The sequence below is a fragment of the Carcharodon carcharias genome, chromosome 9 (genome assembly GCF_017639515.1).
Source record: "Carcharodon carcharias isolate sCarCar2 chromosome 9, sCarCar2.pri, whole genome shotgun sequence".
Taxonomy (NCBI): Eukaryota; Metazoa; Chordata; class Chondrichthyes; order Lamniformes; family Lamnidae; genus Carcharodon; species Carcharodon carcharias.
In genome coordinates this window covers 4,209,164-4,229,722 of record NC_054475.1, presented here as the reverse complement: position 1 = coordinate 4,229,722, position 20,559 = coordinate 4,209,164, and the positions used below count along the sequence as shown (strand labels likewise).

The window sequence follows — 20,559 nt, the reverse complement described above, 5'->3', positions numbered from 1 at the left end:
AATAGAATTTTAATATCTTTATCAGTTATAATTGTATTAATAAAAGTCATTGCTATTTAATAATGTGACAAATTGTAATTTTGTGGTTTGAGGTCACTTAATTTGGCAGCAATATCTGCTTTTCCAACAAGGTCATCATGTTTGATATCTACCAATTATGGAAAAGCTCTTAACTGCCTAATCTGTTATCCACATCTAAAGACAATGGAAAGGATTGATTCGGACCACTATAAAAGCAGCAACAACTAGAACCCATTTGCAGGAGCATCTGATGTTTCCCTTTTGGAGTCATTTCACTACACCAAGGGACAAAGATGAAGTGGTTGCTCATTGCACTAGCTTGCATTCAGCTCTCTGAATGTTTAATCAGGTAAGAACCTAGGATCGGAGTCTTGGTTCTGAAGTTAGATATGATATGACTCTTTCCTCACAAATGGAAGATGATAATGTCATCAAAACATTTTGAGTTTGCCTTGAACATTTCAATTCTGAATCTGTCTTCTGCCACGAGGAACATAGGAACAGGAATAGGCCATTGAGCCCCTCCAGCTTGTTCTGTCAGCCAGTGAGATCACGGATGATCCTATGACCTAACTCCATACTTTGACCCATATCCTTTAAAACTTTTGGATAACAAAACTCTATCAATCTCAGGTTTAAAATTTACAATTGACCTAGCACCAATTGCCACTTGTGGAAAAGAGTTCCAAATTTCTACCGCCCTTTGTGTGTAGAAGTGGTTCTTAATTTCACTCCTGACAGGTTTGACTCTAATCTTTAGATTAGCAACTTAGTCCTTGACTTCCCAAACAGCAGAAATAGTTTCTCTCTATCGACCCCGTCTGTTCCCCTAAATATCTTGAAAACTTTGATCAAATTGCCTCTTAATCTTTTAAATTCTAGGGAATACAACCCTGGTTTGTGTAATGTCTCCTTAACCCTTGGAATGCAGGTATCATTCTGTTAAATCTATGCTGCACTCCCTCCAAGGCTAATATATCCTTCCATAGGTGTGGTGCCTACAGTACTCCAGGTGTGGCCTAACCAGCGATTTGTATAACTGAAGCATGTTTTGTACCTCCGTGTATTCTAGTCCTCTAGATATAAAGGTCAGCGTGCCATTAGCCTTTCTGATTATTTTCTGTACCTGCTCATGACAAGTTCATTATATTAACAATGCCTGTGTGCTTAATGGGCTGATTTGTCTTTGTGCCCAATCCTCCCATCAATTTCCTGGTAACATAGTAATAAAATGCCAATGAAAGATCAGAAAATTGGATGAGCAGGCTTCCATTAGCTTTTCCCTTAGTCCCTCATGCCTGGGGTGTTGCAGCCAATGGCATTTTGTGTACTAGATAGCATACACACTTTTCATATTGTAGCCTCAATAAGGCCCCAGGACACACGAGAGTTACTTAAAATACCTATTATATTTGAGAAGATACAAGTGGGCTTTTGCCATCAAAGTCCATTTTCAGTAGGTGGAAGGAATGTTCCCTGTGTAATTGGGCTCTTAAAGATCAATAGGATTGATTTTCTTTCTGCAACATTATAGTTTTTTGCATTTCTAATAGATTGGCCAACATTGATGAAATTTGTCATGTGTACAGAATATTTTTGTGTGGGGAACTATTTTGATGTAATTACTATGAGAAGTTTGTTTACCAATATCCACAAGAAAAAGCCTGAATATAGCAGACATTAAGTGAAGTGTCTATAGAACTTTAGCTGAACATTGGAGAGAAAAAGGAGATTCAGTGATAAATACTACATTCTGAAAAGGAAAGAAAAATCCCTTCTCAGTGCTCCACGAACAATCAGCATGCATCGCAATCCATGAAGCTGTTATTTAAACAGAAACTGTCAGATATTGATAATCCCTCTTGGTCGCACAGTTTGGAAATAGTCGTGTTCATTATGGCCTAATCCTGCTCCTAATCTGTATGTTCTTTTGTATGTATCCCTTATTACATTAATCTGTGTTTTATGTATATGTTACTTTTGTTTACTCATCTGAACATAGCCTGTGTGCATGACACTGTAAGGTGTCGAGAAAAATGTAGAAGGACATATTTGCCCAAGTGTTGACCCACTTTCACTCCTATCCTTGCAGAGTGAAACTATTTAAGGGTAAATCTGTCCGCAATATCTTGGCGGAACGTGGTTTACTCGAGGATTTCCTGAAGAAACACCCATACAATCCCCTTTCCAAATTCCGTGGTCCATCCCAGCAGGACTCATCAGGTTCAACAGAGCCGTTAGTGAACTACCTGGATGTAAGTAATCTGTAGTGTTTTTAAGGAAGAGCAGCAAACAGAATAGAAAAGGTCATGCTGATTGATTTGACGGCATTCGGCCCTTCATTAACCCTGCCACCGGTATCTGAAATCTAAAAATACAGCAAATATTGCTGGCAATCATTTTGCAATAGATATATTTTAGCACAGCGCTAAGAGAGTGTATCATTGAAACTGAAAATAGCCCCTTGCCATTCCTACATATTTTACTAAATGCTGATTTGCTCCCATTCCTCATTACGTAAACCAATGCAATATTTGCCAAAAGTAGCCCTGTCGCCTTTAGAAATCTTTGTTAAGCATTTGGAAATCTAATTTGTTTAAATTAAACTGCGGGGGCAGTAAAATTGTAAAATGAATGCAAAATTCGTTCCCATTATGTTTAGGTTAAACGCACTTCTTAAACTAATCTTTTAGAAAACTCAATGCTTAAACACATCGGATCTGTAACACATCTCTACTGTACTTTGTCTGAGAACCTGATCCATTTCTAGTTTCACATCTTCCTTTTAATTTCCTGACAGCTGTCATACTACGGAACAATCAGCATCGGGACTCCACCTCAGAGTTTCATTGTCATCTTTGATACTGGCTCTTCAAACCTTTGGGTCCCATCGGGTTACTGCTCTAGTCCAGCATGCAGTAAGTAAATCTAGACCATAGAAGGAATTCTCATAATGGCACATTTTGGTACACAGAACCTTGGAGGAGATGCAGTTAATTCTTTTCAACTCCAATTTGCTTCATTATGATTTTATAATGCAATTGTTAAGCACTAAATTCCCAATTAGATTCGCTGTTGCATAATTCAAATAATGGGTTTCTTCAATTTCTTTAGCCTTTGGATGATCAGGAATAGTTTGTATCCAAAAGAAGGTGGGAATTGGGTTGATTCAGGATCCAACTTTGTATGTTATAGCTTAGATCTCCAGGTCAGTAATCTAAAGCAGGAAGTCCTGTGCCTCTTATTTTCCAAGCACATTGTGTTCATGACCTAATACTCGCTGAGGCATCAATGTTACAACCAACCAATGAAATATTAGAAGGATGTAAATAATTTCCACAGATCATCAAGTTTTTATTTCCAAATGAATGAAACTGGGTAAACAAAAAGGTTGCTATACGAGAACTACCTCCTGAATTGACCTGGAGCTGGCAGACCTGAGTTTTGCTGTCTGCCCAGTATTAGTGTTGAAGCAGGGAGGAGGGAATGGGTTCTTATGGTAATCCTGCAGTTTTACAGTCGCCATTACTAATACTTGCTTTTTGTTCCATATTTATGTGTAATTAATTGAATTTAAATTGCCCAGTTGTTGTGGTGGGATTTGATCACATCTCCACAACATTCGTCCAGGCCAAATTGTTGTTGTATTGAAATGAACACTGTAATCTAATGAAACTAACTGGATAAGATGTGCTTTTCTTGTAGGTGATCATCGCAAGTTTAATCCACAAGCGTCCTCAACATTTCGCCTTTCAAACAAGTACCTTTCTATCCAATATGGTACAGGCAGCATGACTGGTGTACTGGGATATGACACTGTCAGAGTAAGTCAAACTAGCTGATTTCCCATGTCTGAGGGGCCCATAGAGAAGTCAGTGTTGCAGATTGTCATAGAGTCATAGAGGTCTACAGCATAGAAAAAGGTCCTTCGGCCCATCGAATCTGCACCAATGAAACAATTACTAACTATTCTAATCCCATTGTACAGCACAAGGCCCATAGCTTTGTATGCCATGGCATCGCAAGTACACATCCAAATGTTTCCTAAATGTTATGAGGGTTCCTGCCTCTACCACCCCTTCAGACAGAGATTTCCAGGTTCCTACCACCCTCTGGATGAAAGAATTCATCTAAACCTCCTGCCCCTTACCTTAAATCTATACCCCCATGGTTATTGATCCCTCTACCAAGGGGAAAAGTTCCTTCCTGTCTACCCTAACTATGCCTCTCATAAGTTTTGTACACCTCAATCGATTCCCCTTTCAATCTCCTCTGCTCCAGAGAAAATAACCTCAATCTATCCAATCCTCATAACTAAAACTCTCTAGCCCAGGCAACATTCTGGTAAATCTCTTCTGCACTTTCTCTAGCGCAATCACATCTTTCATATAATGCGGATTCCAAAACTACACACAGTACTCTAGCTGTTGCCTAACCAGTGTTTTATACAGATCCAGCATAAACTCCCTGCGCTTATATTCTATGCCTTGACCAATAAAGGCAAGTATCCCATATGCCTTCTTAACCACCTCATCAGCCTGTCGCACTCCCTTAAGGGACCAGTGGGCATGCACACCAAGTACTTCCCAGGGTCCTACCACTCATCATGTATTCCCGTGCTTTGTTTGTCCTGTCCAATTGCTTCACCTCACACTTATCCAGGTTAAATTCCATTTGCCACTGATCAGCCCATCTGACCAGCATGTCTATATCCTCCTGTAACTGTAATTGTTGGGCTCCCGAGTCACTCTCCTCGACCATTCCTAATTTCTCTCCATTTGGAAAATACTCTTTTACCTTCTGTCCAAAGCGAATGGCCTCAAAAGGTTCAACTTGTTTATACAGACATGACTTATCTTTAATAAAGTCACAATGGCTCTCTCTGATCAGCTGACACTTGTTTAAGCGTTAGGTCACTCTCGCCTTATTTACAGATAGAAGTAGTAACTGAGTGCATTTCAGAAATAATTCATTGGCTGTAAAACATTCTGGGATATCTGAACAATATCTGAAGGTTCTACATAAGTAGCAGTTACTTCTTTCTTTAATTTACAATCACTTTCTGGTCCACCTGTTTTTGGCAAAACATCCCCAAAATACTTTGGGGCAAGTGTAACAGCATCTATCTAGAATTGGCTAATTATGGGTGCACACCTGGCCCAAACAGTCAGAAACTCTGATGCCCAGCTGGTATTTTGGGAAAGGTTATCCAAGGTTCCCCTGACAGTCCTTCCATTTGTTGTGGAAGAAAAGCCACTTGGAGTACGGAGATGGTTAAAGTCAGAAAGTCTTTATTTTGAGCAGGGAATGGGAAAGAGCTAAGCTATAGAATCTCTCAGAGAGCAGTTACAATAACACACATTTATACACAATACAGCTTCAGCTGGCTACATGGCCGAGTATATTTTGACTGCTCATGGACTTCAATGTGTCCCTGCAAAGCACATCACATCATAATCTCATAGTCAAGCAAGCTCATGGGAAAGTACGAAATGGAAAAAAATACAAAGCTTATCGGCAACAGTAACTTCATCTCTAACAAAACACATCCAGAAAAACAGGCCAAGTGTGTAAGCAAAAGATTATGGAAAAATACAGCAAAGGAATCTGCTTTCATAAGTATAAATCAAAGTAATCTTTTATCCCTTTATTTCCCAAATCACATATCTTCCTCAGCCTCTGGAAGAAGAAGTGGTGTTCCAGAAAATGTTTAAAACATGATGTGTTTCTTCAATGGCTTGGACTGCTGGGGACCACATCTGCCCATTTGGAGACTGCAGTGCCTCACCTCACTAGATATGATGGTGTCCAATGATGCACCAGAACCTGATTGAGACATTGGAGTGGGAACTTCTAGTGTAGGGAGTCTGTATCCTTGACTTCACACTCCCAAAGGTATTCACCTAGCAACGGGCAGGAGGGGGTTCTACACCTTGTGAGGGCAATTTGGAATAACAGAGACCAAGAAACTGGCAGAACCCCAATGTGTTCATTACTACCAGGCCTATGTTACTTGACTTCTGACAGGATGACCTACTGTAAAATATTTAAACAGTTTTCTTTTCAATTAGGTATCCAACATTGATATCACCCACCAAGAATTTGGTTTAAGCATCACTGAGCCTGGCAGCTTTCTTTATTATGCTGAATTTGATGGAATTCTGGGATTGGGATATGCAGATTATGCCGTTGCAGGTGCCACAACTGTTTTCGAAAACATGATGTCTGAGCATCTGGTGGAGCAATTTATGTTTGCTTTTTATCTGACCAGGTGAAGTATAACGTTCACGACCCCCAAATTAATCTCTTCATAACAAACACCCAACAAAATCTACACAATCATTGCCTTTGCTTTCCATTTTCTCTTTATCAACAACATTAATGTTATCAGCTGGATTTTTCTCTGGCATAATTCTGTAGGTGACACAGTGTTGGGAAATTAAGCGAGATAAGGATTGGAGGCCGGTAGTCAGATCACCATCCCCAGCTGCACCAGAGCAAAGTGTCTTCCAGCTCCCCCTGCCCCATTTGACACGGGGTCTTAGTCACTTGACTGTTGACCACTCAATGCATTTAAATGATGGTAGGGGACAGGGTGAGGGAAACCAGCCAATTTCCCTCTGTTCTGCTTTAGGTATTGCCAACCTCAACCTGGAATCCAGGATATGGCAGCAATAGATCATGCAGCAGAAGTAGGAAGCAACTAATTGCTCTGTTAGGAGTGCAAAGGCTAGCAGTTGTCATCTCTATATCCCTTTAGGCTCCTTGCTTTTCCTGGACGTCCCACCGCCCATGAAAAGCCTCTCTTCCATAAAAAAATTATTTGATGTCTTTGAATTTCTTTTCCCCTTTAAGAATCCTCTTCTGTTCTGTTCCAGATTTCCTACCTGCCTTGCACCAGCAGTCATTCTGGGAGTCCATCCTGCCAACTTAGGCAGTGAACCTGCCCTAGCATTGATTCCAGTCCTGTAGACTTTAGTGAAGAGAATCGTAGAATTAGGCAGCACAGAAAGAGACCAATCGGCCCATTGTGCTTGTGCCAGCTCTTTCAGGGAACTATCCAATTAGCCCCACTCCTTTGCCATTTCCCCATAACCCAGTATTTTTTTCCCTTTTCAAGTATGAGTCCAATTCCCTTTTGCAAGTTACAATTGAATCTCTTTCCTTCTGTTCAGGCAGTTCATTCACAATCACAACAAACAAAACCTGACTGGATCACAATGTAAATATTTAAAACCATGGGGATTTACACTCTTCTGTTGTAGGATTTAGCTACATCCTACTGTATAGTTTTTATATTCTCTAGGATTTACAGCGCGCTTTCCAGCGTCTTAACAGCTACTTTCAAACACATTTTTGACAAAAGGCCATTATGATATGATCTTCAAAAGGTGACAGAAATTGTGAACCTGCACACTTCCAGATTTAATTTCTTTTCACTTTTGATTAACAGACAGGATGGTGAGTCAGGAAGTGAAGTTGTATTTGGTGGATTTGATCCAAACCATTACACAGGTAACATTAACTGGGTTCCCGTCACTGTGGAAGGATACTGGCAAATCCTTGTGGACAGGTAAGTAAATGAACATTAAAAATGCTTATGTTCTAGAACAGAATTAAACTGCAAAGATGTTCTTTGTGCTGAGATCATTCATAATGATAAACAGATTAAGTGTTGCACAGCATTTACTGGGCAGTTTAACATGATAGCATGTTAAAGAAAAATATTAGGGATTAGATGGGAAATGCATAATTCAGAGTTATTCAGATTCAGATCAAGAAAAGATCATTTAACCTTCAATTGTGCTCCATTGAGCTCTCATGGACTTCCACCCCATACCTCCTGATGATTCTCTACATTTTCCAAATCTACCTGATTAGAAGATCACACAGCATGATCAATAACTCTATAACCCTCAACCCCTACTCAACTGATATTGATCCAACTCCTTATAATGACACCGTCCCCTATTCAGGTTGGGGTTGCTGAAATGCAAGCCAAAGACAACTGCATTGGTGGAGCACTTTTCACATATTGGAACAACCAAAGGCACTATGAAGATTGAACAGTGGATGGAGCAGGTATTTAGGGAGTGATTAGAGGGAGGGAACTAAAAGCACAGTTAAGGAATTGACTTTTGAGGATGAAGAACGTTTTGAAATAGAATTTTCAACAAAAAAAGCTATCATGACTCCAGCAGCAAGCATAAGATGCACAGTAAATGGGAGATAAAGCGGACAGTGCATGCTGTCAGTGTTGGAGGAGATCACAATGATACAGTTAGGCAAGGCTGTGGAGGGACATGAGCATTCAGAGGGAAACTTTGAAGCCAATACACTGGATGACTCAGGGTCAAATGCAAACCAGAAAAGTGAGAATCAAACTACACGAACCTGGCAAAAGATTGCATGACAAATAATATTTTAGAGTTGAGAGAATAATAAAAGTAGGGCAGCCATATTAATAGATTCAAAAGCACAATCAAAGTGTTATATTGTATATTTACTGGAAGTATCATGGCCAAATTCAATTTGGAAACCATCTTGATATACGATGCATACATTCACATACATTAATCTCCATAAACAGTTGGCATTTAGATTTCTGAAAATGGTCACGTAATCATGAATGTCCTTTTCCTCCCTAGTGTGAAGGTCAACGGACAGGTAGTGGCTTGTGAAAGCGGTTGTCAGGCCATTGTCGATACTGGCACCTCTCTGATTATTGGCCCTGTCTCACCGATCCAGAGAATTCAGCACGAGATTGGTGCAGAAGCACAACTTTATTCTGTGGTAAACTGCATTGTATTTTATCATAAGACGGAGATGATTTCACCTTAAATCCTAAAGGACACAAGGTCTTAAATACATTGTGCAGTTTTGGTCTCCTTATTTAAGGAATGATGTAAATGCGTTGGAGGCCGTTCAGAGTAGTTTTACTAGACTAATACCTATAATGAGCAGGTTGTCTTATAAGGAAAGGTTGGACTGACTGGGCTTGTTTCCATTGGAGTTTAGAAGAATGAGGGGTGACTTAAATGAAGTATACAAGACCCTGAATGGCCTTAACAAGGTGGATGTAGGAAGGCTGTTTCCTCTTGTGGGTGAGCCCAGAACTAGGGTTCATTGTTTTAAAATTGGGGGATTTGGAAAATAGTTTCTCTCAGAGGGGTTTGCAACTTTGGAACTCTCTGCCTCAGAAGTTGGAGGAGGCGGGGTCATTGAATATTTTTAAGGCAGGGATAGATAGATAGATTCTTGTTAGGCAAGGGAATCAAAGGTTATCAGGAGTAGATGGGAATGTGGAATTCGAAACACAAGCAGATCTGCCATGATCTTATTGAACGGTGGAGCAGGCTCAAGGGATGAATGGCCTAGTCCTGCTCCCATTTCTTATGTTCCCTAAATTAAAAGACGCTCAGGTGCATTAATTACAATAGTTTACACTTATGCTAAAATTAAGGAAAGGCTCAGAGCAAACTGATAGTCAAGAATTCATTTTAAACATAAATGAGACCTGTGGTCCCAGATAATACCACTGTTAACCTCTTGTTTCTCTGTTCTACAGCTTGGTGTGAACTGTCGTAACCTGCCCACCATGCCCTATGTGACTTTCACCATCAATGGAATTGACTACCCCCTTTCTCCTGAACAATATGTGCTCCAGGTATGCTTTAAACCTTAGGCTGCCAGAATCTCCACAGCATTGTTCATCATCTCAGCGTGTCTGATATTTGTAAAGGTTTCAGTGCAATGGCTGTACCTCATTTATATTTATGTTTACATGGAACTTTTATTCATTATTTCTTCCACTCCACTTTCTTTCACCAACTTTAGTTGAAGTACAACTGCACAATTAGCTGAATGACTTCCCTCTGTTCTGTGAGACTCTGTTCCTTTAAATACAGTTCTGTGGCTACCTGCTGACCCTAGTACATGCTCAAATGGTTCTTTCTTAAACTGTGAGTCAGGACCGCACGTTTTGTTGAGTTATTCAACAGTGTACCACACTTTAGGCCAACTCTGCCTTTACCCGTTTGCACACATTCCAGCGCAATAATCAGGAGTGGGGGCTCAGGCTGATTGGTTGTCCACTCATAACATGTGGAAGTTCCAGCTGAATCATTTCCCCCAAATCACTAGCGCACATGCCCTGAGAATGAAAGTCTCTGCCCGTTCTTCTTCAAATAGGGTTCTCACCCACATCACTCCTTGAGACAGCACCACCACCAAAAAGGTGAACTGTTAATTCATCCACTTGCCAAACATGCATTCTAATTGCATGAAAGTTTCTGATGTATTTGCCAATTGGCACTTTAGCTTCAAAGTAATTCATTGTGCAAAGTTCTTTTTGCTTTCTAAGAAATGTCAGGGTGTTCTGGTCATCATGAAGTTTGGGGCAAATGCTTCTTCTCCTGCCTGTTAATTTAGTATGTTTGTATGTATTATAGTTTGTCATAAAAGCAAGTGCATTCTTATAAGCAAACAAATGTAGGAAAATCTATTGATTTGTTCTTCATTACTTTACTTGCAGAGCAAATACAATGGACACAAATATTGTGAAAGCGGATTTAGCACGATGGCTCTTTCAGATTCTGAAGACCTCTGGATTCTTGGAGATGTCTTCATTGGAGTCTACTATTCCATTTTTGATCGAGGAAATAACCGAATGGGCTTTGCCCGGGCTGCCTAATTTGTTCATTCATGGTTTTGTTTAAATTGCTTCCTCGACCTCTCCCTGATTCACATTTACAAATCTTCCCGACATTCCTCATAATTCTCAAATGCAACAGGCATCATGGTGGTACCAATGATTTCAAACAATGTTAATAATTTACACAGATGATTAAGGTATTTGATTTTCAACCAAGTAACATGCGGGCTGCCTGTTTGGCTCTGAATCTATTTAGTGTTGTACTTTGCAAAATATTATTGGAAAAAATTAATGGACAATATTAAGATATAAATATTAAAGTATCAAAAATGCATTAATAGCTCTGATCTCTTACTTTGCTATGAGCACTGGAGGTGGCTGAGATACACTCCAGTTTGTGCTCACACTACACAAAGATATCCGTGTGACTGATCTATGATAAATTCCCCAGACACTAGGAGTCAACTGAATACAGCTTTCAGCCAAATTGTATTTACATCTTTGGCTTTAGAGGAATAACTATTAATCTAATGTGCAGATTTTGAAATGGGTTTTGGCATCTGTAGCAACTTTGTTTAGGGTCAGAGTTCTCTGTTTGTTTTCTCCCATTTCTGTGTTTAAGATCGTGTTGCAGCTTTTTACCTTTGAACCTGATCCTAAGATGGCAGCTGCAGGTCAAGGCAAACCCAACAGTGCAGCGCTCAATAAACCCCTAACACAAAAAACAAAATACTACAGATGATGCAAATCCAACATAGAAAAACAGAAAATGCTCAGTAGGTCAGGAAGCAGCTGAGGGGAACGAAAGTTAGGGTTAATGTTTCAGGTCTATAACTGTTCATCCAAAGGGTATGAAACATCCTGGCCTGAAACACTAACTACATTCACAAAATTCTCACACACCACTCAATCTATTCAATCGATTTAAGTTCATCCATCCAGCAAAGCCCTACATTTTCTCCATTGCACCATCAAATGAGTTCTTCATTAATTCAAGTCTTTTTGCCTCCATCATTGTGTCTGTTCATGACTCCAAGCATGAAGACAAATTTACTGATAACATCCCTAAATCTACCTTGTACTAGTTTGAGCATGTGTCCCTTCTCCTAGTTCCATAGTTTACTTTAAGGTATTTCAGATAAGCTTCATTTCTCTGAAATCCTCTTCCCCCAAGTTGAGAAGTCCAAGGGGTAAATGTTGGTCCTTAACTCTTGGGCACTAACCTCCCAGAGCAGATTGTCCTCCAGTTCTAGGGCTCACCAATTTTTCGAACCAATGAAATCTACAGTAGAAGAGCAAAAATATCGGGAGAGCATCCTGAAGAAGGAATATTAATGCATGGTGGAAGTCATTTTAATTTTTAATCATCAAGCATCTCACCAAATTTCTTTTCAAGGGTATTAGGTAAGATCCACAATGGGCTGTAGATTTGTTATATAAGGCTCTTTTATTTTCTTTGCCCAATATCCATATGACTCCTTCATACAGAGCTTGGTGCCTCTCCCTGATGGAATCTAAGATCTAACCCACACATCCCACAGATTCCAGTTCCTTCAGAGACAAGTTAGACATTAGCTTAAAATCCTTACTGCACAGACAAAATCCTGCCCTACCAATCTCTCATGTGAGTTATTTCCAACCTGTTAATTTCACATTTCTCTGCCAGCCACCAAGTTATCCACTATTATCATGTTTCCCACTTGGCCACAATCTCTAACCACCCAATGCTGGTTCAAATGGGAATGTGGCGTTTACATTGGTGGATCCATTCTCATGGATGCAACAACCTCTTGATCAGAGCATTTGCTCCTCTGGATTAAACTTAAGAATTTAGTCAAAGCTAATTGCTTTTTATTTGATTTGATCAGATCTGGTGTCAGATGTTCAAGCTACCATATCAGTTTGAGAGACAAAGACTTTTGCCTGCCAAACCCTATTTGCAACCAATGTAATACTTGTGCCTGATCGCAATGTGATGTAAATGATGAAACGCATCTTTAATTGTCCGGGGTTTTTGAAAAAGCAAATCTTCCACCCTCTGTCTTTGTTGCACTTTATAGAAAAAGGAAGCTTTTCCTGAGAAATGCAGATGCAATGACTTACTTTGCTGTGAAAGTCACTGTTGCTATATGGCTAAACCCAGCAACAATTCTGCAATAAAAGTTAGGGAAAGGGGGAAGGAGAAATTTGATAAGTTGTATTAATTGTTGTGGGTGTAAAAGGACAAAGGGTGGGTTGGAATATTCAGAAAATGAGTAGACAACTCAAAATTAACTCAGGGTAGAGGACTGAACAGACGGGACAAAGCAGGTGAGTTGGGACAAGGGTAAGGATGCAGGGAACAAAGTCACAGCTTTACTAATTGCTGCCCATTTCTAATTACCCCAGAGAAGGTGGTGCTGAATGTGGTGTAGGTACACCCAAGGTGCTGTTAGAAAGGGGGGTGCAGGGCTTTGATTAAATTGCCTTTTACCCGCTGACTGCGATGGTGGGTTTTCATCCCAAACCCGCTGTGTTACTTATGCATTCCCGGGAAACACATTGTTTCCATGGTGGGCAGGCTCCTAATCGGCCGCCATACCATCACCTCGCTGCTTTAGCACGCCGGGCACCATATTTAAAATCCAGTTGCGCGCAGCTCATCTCAGTGCTTCCTGCTCATGGCTGCTGTAGGGAAGATGTCCACAAAAGGCAAAAAGACTGCAGCCCCCAGGTTTCATGACGCATCACTGGAACGCAATTTGGACACCGTGGAGGCTCATCGTGATGTCCTCTAACCCCGCTCTGGCCACAGGATGGGCAGTGAGATCACCAGTCTGTGTGCATGTGTGTCTGTGTCTGTGTCTGTGTCTGTGCGTCTGTGTCTGTGTGTCTGTGTGTGTCTGTGTCTGTGTCTGTCTGTGTCTGTGTGTCTGTGTCTGTTTGTGTGTCTGTGTGTCTGCGTGTGTGTGTGTGTGCGGCTGTGTGTCTGTGTCTGTGTCTGTGCGTGTCTGTGTCTGTGTCTGTGTGTGTGTCTGTGTGTGTGTGTCTATGTGTGTGTCTGTGTGTGTGTGTGTGTGTCTGTGTCTGTGTGTGTCTGTGTGTGTGTGTCTGTATGTCTGAGTGTGTCTGTGTTTGTGTCTGGGTGTGTGTCTGTGTGTGTGTGTGTGGCTGTGTGTGTGTCTGTGTGTGTCTGTGTGTGTGTGCTTGTGTCTGTGTGTGTCTGTGTGTGTGTATCTGTGTGTGTATGTCTGTGTGTGAGGCTGCGTGTGTGTCTGTGTGTCCGTGTCTGTGTGTCTGTTTCTGTGTCTGTGTGTGTGTCTGTGTGTGTGTGTCTGTGTGTGTGTCTGTGTCTGTGTGTGTGTGTCTGTGTGTGTGTGTCTGTGTGTCCGTGTCTGTGTGTCTGTTTCTGTGTCTGTGTGTGTGGCTGTGTGTGTGTCTGTGTGTGTGTCTGTGTGTGTGGCTGTGTGTGTGTGGCTGTGTGTGTGTGTCTGTGTGTCTGTGTCTGTGTGTGTGTCTGTGTGTGTGTCTGTGTCTGTGTCTGTGTGTGTGTGGCTGTGTGTGTGGCTGTGTGTGTCTGTGTGTGTGGCTGTGTGTGTGTCTGTGTCTGTGTGTGTGTGGCTGTGTGTGTGTGTCTGTGTGTGTGGCTGTGTGTGTCTGTGTGTGTGTCTGTGTGTGTGGCTGTGTGTGTGGCTGTGTGTGTGTCTGTGTGTGTGTCTGTGTCTGTGTATGTGTGGCTGTGTGTGTGTGTCTGTGTGTGTGGCTGTGTGTGTGTGTGTGTGTGTGTGTCTGTCTGTGTGTGTTTGTGGTTGTATGTGTGTGTGCTTCTAACATGACGTTCATCTGTACTTTTCCCGGTTCTGATGTAGGGCCTGCTCCCAAAATATTAACATGTCCGTTCTCGCTCTAGATACTGACTGATACGCTGTGAGTTTCCAGCACTTTTTGTCTTTCTTTGAAATTAATAGTGTTTCTTTATTGTCTAAATTGCCCTGTTTAAAAAAGTAAAAGAAAAAACACAGGTTTACAGAGCATAATCGATTCTCTTGGTTGTGAGGGTGGACTCAGAGTTGGAAATATGGTCAAGGTTGGTGAAAATGGGATAGGTCAGGCACCAATGATCGCTACTCCACAGCTGGCAGGAACATTTACATGGTACAACCTGGGGACTGCAGCACCAAGAGCACAGCTTGGACACATTCCAGACAGAGTGGGGTGGAAAAAGAACCATGGGCACAATTTTTCTGTCAGCGTGTGAGTGTGTGCCTTACACGCCCGACTGAGAAGTAAAGCGCGCTGCCACAATGAAAATGGAGGCGAGCCCACCATTAATTAAGTGGCCAGCTAAGGACCTTGAGATACCAATTGTCCTGGAGTTTACGTGGCCCATACGATCTTTAGGCCGCCGCATGGGCTAAACGGGCAGGCCACAATTTTCAAAAACCTCAACCATGGGCGGGATAAGAGGGGTAAGCGGGCTTGTGAATGTGGGTAGTTTGTACTTTAGCTTATAACTTGCTGCCGCTTGCTTGGGTGAACAGGATATCTTCATTTCGCTTCAGAGCTGCTTTGAGAGAAATAAGAGGGTTCAGTTCAGGATGCAACTTTGTTTTTCAGACCTCCGGAGGATTCATACCACTTGGGCCCTTCCAGGTATCAGACAGCCTTCCCTTACCCTGGCAATGAGGATTGCGCTCTCCGCTGGAGGCACCTCCTCTGAGGAGGAAGAGAGGGTCAGAAGGGGGAGGCCGCCAGGTGTCCCTGTTCAGCCTCCAGGGTAGTGACCTGTGAGAGGAGAGGCGTGGGGCCAACAGGGAGTCCAAGGCGGAAGGAGCCACTGAAAATGTCACTATCTTGCTGCCAGGGTTTACAGGTGGCGAAGCAGCTACCTCAATATGTCTGAGATGCAATACCGAAGGAGACTCCATCTCTCAAGGGAGACAGTGACCTCCATTTGTCAAAAGATTGGCCCTGAGATCAGCTCCAACTGTGTGGTTGGACACCCCATGTCAGTGGCTTTGAAGGTTACAGTTGTCCTCAACCTCCATCCCTCCAGCTCTTTCCAGGGGGTCAGTGGGTGATCTGTGTGGAGTCTCCCAATCAGCTGTCCACACTTGTGTCAAGCTGCTGACAGACGCTCTGTTCAGGCATGCATTGACTTTCATTCACTATCTCACGAACGAGGCCAGCCAGACACAGTGAGCCAGAGGCTTCACAGCCATTGCTGGCTTCCCCCGTGTCCAGGGTGCTATAGACTGTACACATGTGGCCATCAAGGCACCAGCGGGTGAGCCCGGTGCCTTCGTCAACAGGAAGGGCTTCCATTCCATGAACGTGCAGATAGTGTGTGACCACAGGATGCTGATTCTACAAGTCTGTGCAAGGTACCCAGGCAGCTCCCACGACACCTACATCCTCAGACACTCCCAGGTGCCGGGGTTCTTCAGTGCTCCAGCCCGGCTGGATGGATGGCTGCTAGGTGACAAGGGCTGTCCCCTCAGAAGGTGGCTCATGACGCCTTTCCACCATCCAAGAACAGAAGCTGAGCAGCGGTACAATAGGAGCCACAGCTCCACAAGGGCTGTGGTGGAGAGAGCCATCGGTCTTCTCAAGATGTGGTTCCGATGCCTGGACTGTTCAGGGGGCGCACGCCAATACCCCCCAGGTCGTGTGTCATTGATAGTCGTTGCATGCTGCGCTCCCTATAATCTGGCACTGGAAAGAGGGGACGCAGTGGAGGAAGATGATATTGACACAGCTGCTCAGGCAACAAACAATGAGTCCAGTAGTGACTCCGAGGACGAGCACGGTCAGGGGAACTTGCTGAGGGCATAGACGCTGACCTGGGCAACTTGCAGGGAGATAGGGATCTTTGATCCAATGCTCCATCAGCTAGCCTACCAAATAAGAACCACCACCACATGCCAGGACTGCAGGCTCCATACCCGATCCCTGACAGGACCATTTCCTTGGTGAATAATATGCACTATGTGTCATTTCAATAAAGTTCAATGACAAACAAGTCACTCATAACATCATGGGTTACTCTGCGCCTGCAACTGAAGCACCAGAGGCTTGTTGTAAGAAAATATATTTAATAATATGGTACCTGACATACATTATACAGATTAAATTGAGAGGTGTTATCCATCAATGAACAATTAATGCAATAGTGGGGGAAACAAACATCACCTGTGATCAGATCACATTGTGATTCAGGTGCTTTAAGTTTTCACTTCCGGGTGCTACGTCTGGGTGCTCCCCCCTCACAGGCACCAGTATCTGAGCCAGCCGGCTCACTCTGCTCTACTGTTGGCCGCGATGACCTTTGCGGGCATCCTCTGGCCCGTGGAGCCTGGGAGGGAGTGGCCAGTGCCACAGCTGGCATCTCCCCCGTCACCGCAACCTCATCAGATCCCATGATCACTGGGAGAGGGGTGGAGGAGCTGCTGCCCTCATCCAGAGCGCCTGAGAGGAGCTTGCAGAGACAACAGGCAGCTGCTGCACCAACGTGAGGTCACTTTGGGCCTCCTTGCTCACCATTGATGGACGGGCACCAAGCTGGGATACTGGGTGCCCCAATCCCTCTCCCACATTGACAGTGACCAGCTGAGGTCATTGCCGGTGTGAGGACTTGCAGGTCTGAGTGCATCCCCAGGAACCCCTGATTCAGCTCCTCGGGGACCCTCTCCATGAGAGTCGCCGATCTCTCCATGGAGGACGCAGTGCGCTCAGCCATGAGGGTCATGGCATTGCTCATGCTCCACAAGGACTCCCCCACAACGGAGACCATGGCACACATTCCCTCATGTATCTCTGCTAGATCCTCCCGCACACCCTGCTGGACCTCCAGCATCTGCTGCCTCAGGGACGACTCCAGAGGCCCATCATCAACCACCGACTGAGCATCGTCCTGGTCTCCTGCAGTCCTCTGACTGCCGGCACCATGGGCACTCTCTGCCTCCACTTGCACCTCAAGCAAGTGTGAAGTGCCCTCACCAATGTGCACCAAGATATTAGCTGCCAATCTAATGCCCATGGAGGTGCTGGCATCTGTGCTGGGTCCTGGTTGGCTGAGAGAGTATGATGGAGGTGCGTTGTGTTGGGTGCTGTCCTCTGGGGTCAGTGGTGGGCCTTCAGGTTCCTCACCCTGATGGGCCGCTGGTGAACCTGAAAGGAAGGACAAGGACATGTCATTAGTTGAAGTCATTACACTGTTACTGTGCATGCTTGGCACCCCGATGAGATAGAGATATGCATCATGGCGCCCTCGTCTTTCCATTATCACTGGGGATTCCATATTTGAGGCTCACATCAATGTAGAGGCTACACTGGAATGGTTGCAATGACCGACATTCTGACCTGTGTGCGCTGCACTCTTACCTCCCTGTGGCACCCTGACCTCACCATGGTTGCTTGCACTGGGCGCACAATGTCTCTCCAGCTCCCCAGGGCCTCCCGCTAACATCAAGTAAGGATGAGTAGGTGGGGTGGTCCCCTGACAGTCCACAACCTCTCTGCGTTGTTATGGGATGTTTTCTCCTGAAAGAGGAGAGGAGCATTGATGAGTCCGCCCTCTACCTGCTGCGCCATTGTAGCCTGGCCAACCCCACCTGAGGAACACCTCGCAGGCCTCAGCCGATTCATGACCCTGGAGCCACAAGACTCTCAGTCCGAGCAGCCAGGGCTCACCCCCTTGGCCAGATGCTGCCTCATTGGCATTTACCACTCACACTCTCAGACCGCTGAGGTCCAGTGGCGGTGGGGAGGGGTGGGGGGTGATGGGCATCTCTTAACTGATGTGCAAAGTGACCCGTGCCAACACGGTGCTCACCCCTCCCGATCACAGGAGATCGTTGAAGCCCTTCCGGCACTGAACCCATGTGCGTCTCACCACATCGTGGCTGCTGACCCTGGATGCCACCCCCTCCCAGGCCTTTTTGGTGAGGTGGGTGGGGCTTCTCTCTGAGCTGCCACCTTCTCCAGGAGGGCAAGGAGGCACTCATCCGCCAACCTGCCCTCCCGCCTGCCGTGCCCACCCGCAGCGCCGTCCATCACGAGGCCAACGCCCTTCACTGGCGGCATTCCAATGGCTGCCGAGGCTGCATTTGAATCAGCCCCCGGGTGGTCATTGGACCTGGCGGACATTGAGAACCGCCCCCCCCTCCCACCCCCCCCGTCTGCCCCTTCTCGTTTATTCCGCAGCCGCACCTTATGCTGGGCGGGCCTTAATTGGCCCACCCACCCGGCGTCCAATCACGGTGGGCCGAGCCGATCACGGGCGGTGGTTGGGTTCCCGCCCACCCCCCCCCGCCCCCCCCCCACCCCGGTGAGCCCACCCGGCGAGGGAAGAATCCTGGCCCATGAATCAGTCGGTAATGCAGCAACGCGCTGCCTGCATCATTACTTTTTAGGCCCAGTCGGTTCCCTTTAAGAGGAGCTCATTTCATTTACAGTGCAGCAGGTTTTTTTTTTCAAGTCTAGACTTGGAGCCTCCACTGATCCCAACTTACAGCAAAGAGCCAGCCTGCTGGTCGGGTTTGTCCTAGTCTGATGGTAGGGAGGTCACGGTCAAAGAGATTCTCAGCATCAGCTCCATCCTCACTGAACATAGATCATGGTTAGTTTGTACCTCAATCCTACTTACCCTCTGATGTCAAGGGCCATTCATGAGGAGGCGGGTATTAAACCCCAATCCAGCCCCAGGGCAAACTAACAGTTTAGGCCTTGACAGGTGAATCTGGATAAATTTTCCAGTCCTTGTGCCATCCTTCTAGCTGTCTGATGCCAAGGTAATCCATGGAAATGTGGGACCAGGGCATACTCTTCAGAGAAATATTGACTGGAATGGATATGAATCCATTTTGGAAGGGATCCGAGGCTTTGGAAAGGCTGAAGGATTTGGACTCAGTTTGGTTAGAAAGATTATTTGGAATGGGGAGAGTTGGTAGGATTGGAGACAATGGGCTGAATTTTGCCGTCGGTGAGCAGGGGGCGGGGCCTGTTCGCTGATGCGTAAAATGACGCAGGATGATGTTGGGTGGAACCCCCGATATCATCCTGCCCCATTTAAATTTTCAGGAAGGCGGGGGGGCAGCAAAATCAGCTGCGTGTCCGCCAACCTGTCAGTGGCCAATTGAGGCCATTGACAGGATCATTTATACAATTAAAGGACCTGCCCATCCGACCTTAAGGCTGGCAAGTCAGTCAGGAGCCCCAGTGGGGAATAGAGAAAACATGAAACCTCATCCACCGGCGGGGTGAGGTTTCATGTAGGGTTTAAAAAAGTTTAATAAACTTATTATGTAAATTATGAATATGTCCCATCTCATGTGACATTGTCGTATGAGGGGGACATGTTAAGGAATTTTGTTTCTTCTATTTTTAATATTTTTAAAAGTGCCAGCGAACTCCCTGAGGCTGCACTTAGCCTCAGGGAGATGTGCACTTTATCGTGCGCATGTGCGAAAGAATGTACTCTCGCTTTTGGGGAATCCCCCCCTACCCACACAGGAAGCTGGACGTCACGCTGGGTGGGCCTTAATTGGCCCGCCCACGTAAAATGGCAGCAGGGCCTGCTTCTCCGGCAGGAATCAGCTCCCCACCCGCCGGAGATTGGGTCAGGCCCACACACCCGACAGGCAGGAAATTCTGCCCAATGCATATAAAATCCATTGGCACTTTTGTCTATGTTAGATATCAGGAGGAATTTCTTTTTGCAGAGAATCATTTGGAACAAACGATAGACTATGCAGTAGATAAAGCCCACGGGGTTAAAGGACATTGGCAAAATGGAAATAAAATTGACTAAGAATCAGACAGAAATAACGAATGTTTGTTTATCAGACTGGAAAGAAGATTAAACAATGGTATCCCACTGAGGTTGCTTTTAAGATTTTTTTTTT

The 20,559-nt window shown here is 44.5% G+C and overlaps 1 protein-coding gene across 1 annotated transcript; it reads left to right on the top strand.

Moving 5' to 3' along the window:
- The first annotated feature begins 314 nt into the window (after window positions 1-314).
- Window positions 315-10,714, top strand: LOC121281992 (pepsin A-like). The gene is made up of 9 exons (XM_041195309.1): window positions 315-370; window positions 2,114-2,276; window positions 2,822-2,939; window positions 3,727-3,845; window positions 6,093-6,292; window positions 7,475-7,594; window positions 8,670-8,814; window positions 9,590-9,688; window positions 10,556-10,714. The coding sequence occupies exons 1-9, from the start codon at window positions 315-317 to the stop codon at window positions 10,712-10,714; spliced, it is 1,179 nt and encodes a 392-aa protein (XP_041051243.1).
- The last annotated feature ends 9,845 nt before the right edge of the window (window positions 10,715-20,559 follow it).

Coding starts and splice junctions, on each gene's coding strand:
- LOC121281992 (XM_041195309.1), top strand. CDS start 315: ATGAAGTGGTTGCTCATTGCACTAGCTTGCATTCAGCTCTCTGAATGT. Junction 2,940..3,726: donor CTGCTCTAGTCCAGCATGCA/GTAAGTAAATCT, acceptor CTTTTCTTGTAG/GTGATCATCGCAAGTTTAAT. Junction 7,595..8,669: donor TGGCAAATCCTTGTGGACAG/GTAAGTAAATGA, acceptor TTTCCTCCCTAG/TGTGAAGGTCAACGGACAGG.